Genomic DNA, 8,432 nt, shown 5'->3' with positions numbered 1-8,432 from the left:
GGTCTAGTGGAAGGGGTCCCTGCCCATGGCAGGGGGGTTGGAACTGGATGGTCTTTAAGGGCCCTTCCAACCCAAACCATTCTGTGATTCTATGATCTTCTCAGAAGAAGATATGTGGAGTTAAACAGCTGAAGAAAAGTGAAGTCTGGAGATAACTATGCTTCCTCAGAGCATAAAAGACTTGATCACAAGGCAGGCAAAAGGCTTTGATACTAACAAAGCAGAACTATTTTTATGTGCTCTTAATAATTTTTATGTACTCTTAATAATTTTTATGTTCTCTTTTAATCTATGTCCCAGCTTCTGAAATGCCATTTGTATCATAGTAACTCCCTGTGCAGAGGACAGTGGGAGGCTTCTGGGAATTACATAGATGTTTTAAGGGACTGTGGTTGTCTTGAAAGAAGTAGGTGTAATTAAAAAAAAAAAAAAAGTGGGAGCAGGAAGTGATTATATATAGCAATATGGAATAAAACAATAGATTTTCTTGTTCTACTGAAGCATTAATAAGACCCAGAACTTAAAGTATCACTTCATATGGTTAAAATACCTTGCAGTTCTAGAACAAATACCAAGCAATGACTGAGGACATAAATATTGTGCCTCAGGGCATGAGCTAACACACAGACAAGGAATATTTTTGTTTACAAGTGCATTATCTAACTGTAGCATTTTTTGCCTTGTAGCTGAACTCATCTATTGCTGGTTACACTGACGGAACATGGATCATGCCTGGAGCTCCCCTGTTATGAGGTCTGGTTGCACCTTTCCTATTCTATACCTCTACACTACTGTGTCGCTAAAGTTTTTATGATTGCTCAGATTTTAAGATTGTTAGTTTAGGTTTTCTGTCTTCCAAGATAAATGGATATTGTACTACTTCTTAACAAATTGTTGTCCTTTCTCCAGTGCCATTTCTGAAGCTGACCCAGGGCAGGTATTGAGATTGTTAATCACTTAAAAGTAAAGACAGCTCTATAGTTAGCATCCATTGAGGAAAGTACTGTTTTACATCCTCTATAAATATTTAATTACCAGAGAAAATAGCATGGATCTGTTATGGTACAAGTGCCTTCCTGCATCTGATTACAAAAAGGATTCTCAGCTTGAAGCCTGATCTAGTGTAACAATACGAAAGATGTTGCCTGCAGCAGCTTGTTTCTCAGTTACAAAAAAATAACCAAATATGAGTATTCAAAAAGCACATTGCAAAATTCTAGAAGAGTCAAAATGCTCTCTTTGGTTTGCAGTAGTTATCTGCTGTTTGCAGCACTCTTACTCAAGGTGCTTATATTTATTTTCCTTCTTTTAGTTGCATGATTTTGCTCTCATTCACATTTTACTTGCTACTTATTTATAGCAACTGATTTTCTGAAGTTTTAATGAGATATATATGTTAGCACTATGATTTTGTTTTAACAAGTTGGAGTCTATTTCAGCTTAAAAATACTGTGAAGGGTCTATTTATTCAGTCCAACTTCAGAGTTACCTGATAGCATCCTTCTAATATTCACAAAAGAGCAACAGGGCGGATGAGATTACAATTGGAAACTCATCAAAGTAAATTGATGCCTCTCTTGGTCCTGGACATTGGTGTTAGCTGCCTTCTGCTTCAGAAGCAGTAGTGACTAGGAAAAGGTGCAAGTCTCTTTTTCTGCTGGGACAAGCAATAAAATTAATTCTGCTAGAATGGATGAAAAAAATGATCACCCAGCAGCTAAGACTGAAGATGAACTAAGTGTAAGTTGGTGACTTAAATAGTCTTGATTTCATATGCTTCTTGACACTATTAGATCTCTTATGATCTAATTATCAAGTATTAAACTTAAAATCCCAATTGATTTGTTCTAACTTTCTGTTTTATAACTCAGTCTGAAAACGTCAACATATGTTTGTGCATCTTCAGTTTTGCTAGTAACAAGTATTTTAAGGCAGCTGAAATAATGGGAATGACAGTGTGACAGTATGAAAACCTTAGATTGGTGTCATGGCAGCATGTTTTTTTCCAAAATGAAATAAATTTCTAGGCAAGAAAAGCAACATTAAAGTATGTAGTATTTTGTTTTTTCCTGTGAAGATACAGAAGGGGATCATTGCATGAGCATTACCTCATGACAAAGAAGTAATTAAATAATTTAGTGTATGGTGATAGACAAATTGCAGTTTTAGCTTGAAACCAACTGTAGAATACAAGAGCTAAGTTGCATTAGAGAGGAAAGCTGAATTAAGAGTTGTGATCCTTATGAAGGGAAGAGAACACCTTGACTTTGCCTTTGTTTTATGTGCTGTAAAGTGTTTATGGTAAACTGTTGTTTAAGCCTGGGAAAATATTTAAAATGTAGAGCATAGCATTCAGTATTCCTGTGAATCCTGTGTAATAAATAACTTTTTGATAATAAGCCTTGATTCATGAAGTGCCTTTTTTAAAAATGCAGTTAGAATTGTCTTTCCTTGTCTGAGAAGAAAGTGAACAGCAGGGACATTTTGACCGTGTCCCTTGTTCTTTAGAAGGGAAATGGCAAGCCATAGTATTGGAAAAGTGGTTGTCTATTTGAATATCATGCTAAACCCTCCCTCCCACTTCAGACAGAGGGAATGAATGGCTAAATGTGTGTCTGCTTCTGCACCGAACTTGTATAAGCATAGCAACTCTCTGGGTCATGAGACACCTTGTTATGTTATCCAGCTGCTGGTGGAAAGCTGTTGTTCTGCAGTACTTATCCATCTGCATCTCGGCTGCAGACAGTGCAGAGTAATTCAGCTTTGTCCACCCTTTGGACTAAGATGGACTAATTTTACACTAATGAGGGATGCACAAGGATATTAGCATTTGTTCAGGTGCTTAATGCTGGGTAGCTGTTGCATGTTGAGCTGTTATCCTAGGGTGCATTGTGTTTTTACATCCATTTGCATCAGAGACTGGAGACTGACTGTTAAATCAGCAAGTGTCTGGAAGAAAAGGACCTTACTTTTTGACTGGAGTTTTAAACTGCTGCTAAGTTATAACAATTGTGTATATGCAGTAATGGACAAATATGTGTGGGAATCTGTTCTAGTTGTTGGTCAGTCAACTGCTGTTAGAAATGTTCCATGTTTTTTGTTGTCTTTCACCTTATTTTAGGTAGCCAACATCTCAGTCCAAATGGTAGCTGCAGAAGATAAGTTGGCAAAAAGGATTCTGGCGAGGAAAAAACATGGCAAATTGAAATTGAAGAAAAAAGATAAATTGCTGTGGAATTTTCAAAACAAAATAATTCTCTTTACCCTCATTCTGTTCATTTTAGGAGTTGTAACCTGGACATTACTGTGGCTCTTCATTGGTGAGTTGCTGAAAGCTCATGTCTTTTTCATAAATCGCTGTCCCCAGTAACACTTTCAGTTGGGTTTAGGATCTCACTTGTCCTGAAGGCTGTTTCTGAAATAAACGTGAAACTTAATTAAATAGGGCCTGAAAGACTTCTGGGTGTCTTTAAGACTTCAGACAGTTGAATTAGCAAGTAATTATCAGAGCAGGCATAGCTGCTGGCTTTAGGAAGTGTGACTTTCAAGTGTTAGGCAAAACATTTTTTACACGTGCTTGCTAATTGCACAGACCTGACAGTTCCTATGGACTTGAGTCCTCAAATTTTGACTTTCATTGTTTCTTGGCCTGCTGAAGGCCAGTTAAGTTCTCTGTCTCTCATGCAGAATAGAGATAAAGAAATTAAAGGACACTAAAACATAGAAGCCAAATAGTCATTTTAAGACCTGTAAACACTGGACAGGACAAGAAATTACCATTTTGCTGAAGTGTGTCCTTTTTGCTTGATGTGTCTAAGTGGGCAATGAAAGCCATGTTCTCCTCTTTAAGCCCCCAATGTTAATATTGCATAAGAATCCTTAAGGATGCTCCAGATTCTGGATGTTGATATTGCCTTCATATGCTGATTCATTTGTATGGTGGTATCTTATCTTATGCGTAAGGAACATGTGCTCAAATAAACCTTTGTATTGTGGTACTCATCTAGAACAGTTTGGCTGTGAAAATGTAGTGTTTGTTTGGTAGTCCTGTCCATTGTAAAGCTGAATAGATTAATTTGGTTTAGAATTTAATCAGAAGTAAATCTAATTGTTATTTTTTTAAAAAAAAGCACTGGGGGCTAACCGTCTTGTTTTTTGCAGTTCAGGCAGAAAACAAAGATGCATTGTATTTTGTTGGACTGTTTCGTGTTGCCAACATAGAGTTTCTCCCAGAATATAGGCAGAAGGAGTCGAAAGAGTTCCTCTCCGTGGCACAGAATGTGCAGCATGTGGTAAGATGAGTGGGCTGCTTGGCTAGCACAAAGATGAGAGCTGTGAACAAGAAGTGCAACTTTCAGGTGCCATTGAGTCTGTGGTGTTCCGCTCTTTCTCCCACTGCTCCCTCTGGCTGGAAGACTGTGTGCAAAGGGTGGCCGTCTAGAGGCAGGAAGGAACTGAATGCTTTCAGCTTGTTAATCACAAACGGAGTTTTGTAAAGGTCTGTTTTGACTTCTACATTTACAAAAAATTTCATGCATTGCCCCCTCAATTGGGAGTCTATGATTAGAAGTCTATACAAGCCCTTCAAAACCTGATTGCCACTGCTGAGATATTAAACTGATGAAGTCTTTTGCATTTCAATTGGTATCTGCTGCCAGTCTTCTGCCTTAGAGCATCTATAATTACCCTGTTGTAAAGGTCTGTTTTGACTTCTACATTTACAAAAAATTTCATGCATTGCCCCCTCAATTGGGAGTCTATGATTAGAAGTCTATACAAGCCCTTCAAAACCTGATTGCCACTGCTGAGATATTAAACTGATGAAGTCTTTTGCATTTCAATTGGTATCTGCTGCCAGTCTTCTGCCTTAGAGCATCTATAATTACCCTGGAGAATCATATTTTCTGCTGATGCCAGGTATTCTAAAGACTGTTATTCTTCCCAAACACCTTGCAGCAGTCAAAGCAGAAATAGCACTCTGATGTAGGCAGTTAAGGCGGCTCTAGTGGGAAGGAGAGGGGTGGGAATCTTAAAAGCGAATTTGACTTTAAAGACATTTGGTGTAGGGAGGAAAAAGTCACGAGCGCCAGGGAACGCAGCATGCTCCACGTAAGAATTCAAGCGATAGTAGTAACACTGCTAAAAACCCACAATAATACTGATGTTGGGTGGAACCAAGAGATTTTTGAATAATTACCAAGTTTTTGTCACCTTATAATATGAACTCATGTGCCTGTGTTCCAGCTCTTCCCCCCCATCCCTACAAAAGCTGTATCAGAAAAGGCTTGAAAGCAGATAGCCTAGTTTTCCAATCCTGCACCTTAAGAGCTGAAGTGCTTTCAGGGAGGGGTGACAGATGAGTAGCACAAGAAGGGTCCTTTCCCCACTCTCCATGGAGCAGCTCTAAGCTGCTGTGAGCCCTGCATCTTCCTTTTGTCCCAGAGCATCCTGCCTGGCAGTGGCACATAGCAGAGAGAGGGGACAGCAGATGTGAGCTGCCAGTGCCACCCCCTCCTACTTGAATGTAACCCGGAGATTATTTTCTTTGGCTGTAAACTTTGCCTGAACTCACTAATGGATTTTACATCACTGAAACTGCACTTCTTGGTGATAGAACTGTTGACTAGAATTGCTAGTAGGGGTGTCGGAGATTTGGGGTTTTCTTTGTTTTTCTCCTTGAAACACTTTTGTTCATGGCTTCTGACCCAGAGATGCCCAAAGTGATAGTGGAAGAACCAATCAAGATCATCTCCTTTCCTCCTCGGTAGTAACAGTAATATATATAATCCCTTGTAGCCTAATTTGGAGGAAGATTGAGTTCCATTCATTTTATTTAGGCCCTTAAAATAATTGTTCAGACTTTGTCAAACACTGTGAAAGTTAGGGACCAATATTAATGTGATTTTTACAGCCATGTCTTCAAAATAATCTGTGTTACAATCCCTCGGGCATTAATTTTACCTGTTAAGCAGCAGGACGAGGCCTGAACAGCTTGAGGGACATGCCACCTTGTGGCTCTAGAAGTGTGCCTCTTTGCACAAGAGGGATGAAGGTTATCGTCACACTGGTGTCCTCACACATGTACAAAGAGCTGGTGGAAATGAGAGCTTGCTTTCCCCAAAGGCAGTCCCACAGCATGACATGAGTTTTTCCTTCTCTACGTATATTACACCCTGTATGGGAAAGAAATATGTTAATACATATTTCTTTAGTGAAGAAAATAGACACAAATTGCATTGAAATGCAGGAAAATTCCACATAAACATTAGGAAAAACGAACTGTGAAGGTGATCAAACAGTGGGGCAGGTTGTTCAGAGTGGTTGTGGAGTCTCCATTCCTGGAGATACCCGACTGGACATGGCCCTGAGCAACCTGGTGTAGTTGATCCCACTGATAACAGCAGTTGGACTAGATGCGCTCCAGAGGCCCTTTCCAATCTCAGTCTTCCTGTAATTCTGTGGATAAAGCTCTGCTATGTGCTGTTAGGGTCTTCTTAGTACCAACACACAAAATATTATGAGTACAGGCTTATTTCCTGAAGGCTGGCCCTAAGTTTCAGTGTTTGGGATTGGCTGGGCAAAGAATGTGCACTCATTTCAAAACACTTATTTGGAAAAAAGCACTGCTGTACATGTCAACTGGCCATGGGCAGATGATTTGATGTTTCCTGGGAATATCTGCCTTGTTATGGGTGCACTGCAGAGCTGGTCTGTTCATGTCTGCTTCGCTGCCTAGCTTGGCTGATGTATGTCTGGGAATGTGTGCAGATTGCATGTTCCTGGTGGAAAAAAGGATGTTTCTAGGAAAGTCCAGGCATATAATATCTTTAGGTATGGCTGATTTTTCAGAAATGCTACATCTTCATTGGCATAATACTTTCTCTTTCAGATGAACTTGGTCTACACAACCTCCTCTTTCTCCAAATTTTATAAGCAGTCCACAGTTTCAGAAGTCAGGTAAAACAGTGGTTAATGTAATTGTGTTTCTGCTGGGTAGCAAATTTGTACTTCAAAAAGCTTGTGTCAGGAGTTGAGTCTCCAGAAAACTTTCAGTGTGATGGTAACATGTAGCACCTTTTTATTTCAGTAATAACAACAACGGAGGCCTCCTTATTCATTTCTGGATCGTATTTGTGGTACCGCAGGCGAAAGGCCAAGCGTTGTGTGAGGACTGTGTGGCTGCCATTTTAAAGGATTCCATTCAGACAAGTGTCATCAACCGGACCTCGGTGGGAAGTCTCCAGGGCCTTGCGGTTGACATGGACTCCATTGTACTAAGTGGTTAGTATTACGTCCCTGGGGAAACATTCAGTTAAGCAAACAGTTTTATCTCAGAGTAGCAAATTCTATCAATAAACTGAAATCGTTATGTAGCATCTTATTTTTTAATACTGAAATTATTATAGGAAGAAAAGGAGAAGTATCCTCGTGAACACCGATTACAAAACTTTCTTTGCTTGGAGTGCTCACGTTCAAATTCACAAGCTAAGACTGACACCTTGTAGTCAGCTCAGATTTCGGTTAGTCTGTGACTTAAGTTTGCACGTGGATCAAACTTTAGCCCCTGTTCTGAAAATGAGATTCTTGTTCACCCCTTTATTAAAGATTAAGACACAGATGATAAAGCTGCCTGCTCCTTGAACAACTCCTCTGCCATTCCTGTTGGGAAGAAATCAGCAGCGTAGGATTCAAGTATCTGTTTAATGTAACTACCTACAAAATATTTTATGACATTCAGCTCTGTGAACAAAGGACAGAACAAGCTTCAATCAACTCTCAGTCCTTTGATTAAATTTGACTACTCAATTGACATGCTGTCTCTTCTTGCCTCGGGCGCTAAGGTGTCTGGGGACATGATCCCTGCAATGCTGCTTGCAGAATTTGAAGAAACGAAGGGGACTTGGGCAGCCTCCCCTGTTGAGATAGCTGTTTTGTCAAGTGTGTTCAGTGTTATGATTCAAGAAGTGTGATGGAATTCAACCCTGAATTCTGGATTTTGTGCAAATTACAAGACTCATACTTTTTTTTTTTTTTTTCCTGTGCAGCAGGTCTTCGGACAGATTATTGGTCAACAACGGGGACAGGTAATTCACCATTTCGGCAGCTTCCTGGCAGAGGAGACGTGGAGAAGGAGACCTTTTAGTTCATGTCTTGGACTCAAAGATACTGTTCAGTGTTAATTTAAGAGGGTTAGATTCAGCTTCGGTATTTATGTCCTAAGTTAAGAATGACCAAGAGTCTTGCATGAGACAGATAGAGAAACTACCTGCCCTTAGTCTGACTGGTAAATTTTTTAGGTCTACCTGGTGGCATGGTAGGAAATAAACTCAGTCAGTTAGTTGTTTGCTACTCACTCTGTGTTGAAGAGAAGATTAAGCTTTTCTAACCTGGGCAGTAGTGAATTTCAATCTGTTTATTGACTTTTGAGATAA

General features: G+C 39.7%; 1 protein-coding gene across 1 annotated transcript in view; it reads left to right on the top strand.

The window, feature by feature from the left end:
• Positions 1 to 1,532: 1,532 nt before the first annotated feature.
• TMPRSS7 (transmembrane protease, serine 7) overlaps positions 1,533 to 8,432 on the top strand; it is a 28,653-nt gene continuing 21,753 nt past the window's right edge. The window contains 7 exon segments of the mRNA XM_010150156.1: positions 1,533 to 1,646; positions 1,648 to 1,740; positions 3,122 to 3,320; positions 4,162 to 4,292; positions 6,890 to 6,957; positions 7,088 to 7,281; positions 8,046 to 8,084. Of these exon segments, the coding sequence (XP_010148458.1) occupies positions 1,533 to 1,646; positions 1,648 to 1,740; positions 3,122 to 3,320; positions 4,162 to 4,292; positions 6,890 to 6,957; positions 7,088 to 7,281; positions 8,046 to 8,084 (838 nt within the window).

Source organism: Eurypyga helias, unplaced genomic scaffold, assembly GCF_000690775.1.
Source record: "Eurypyga helias isolate BGI_N326 unplaced genomic scaffold, ASM69077v1 scaffold11204, whole genome shotgun sequence".
Lineage (NCBI taxonomy): Eukaryota > Metazoa > Chordata > Aves > Eurypygiformes > Eurypygidae > Eurypyga > Eurypyga helias.
This window is presented reverse-complemented; position numbering and strand designations above follow the sequence as displayed.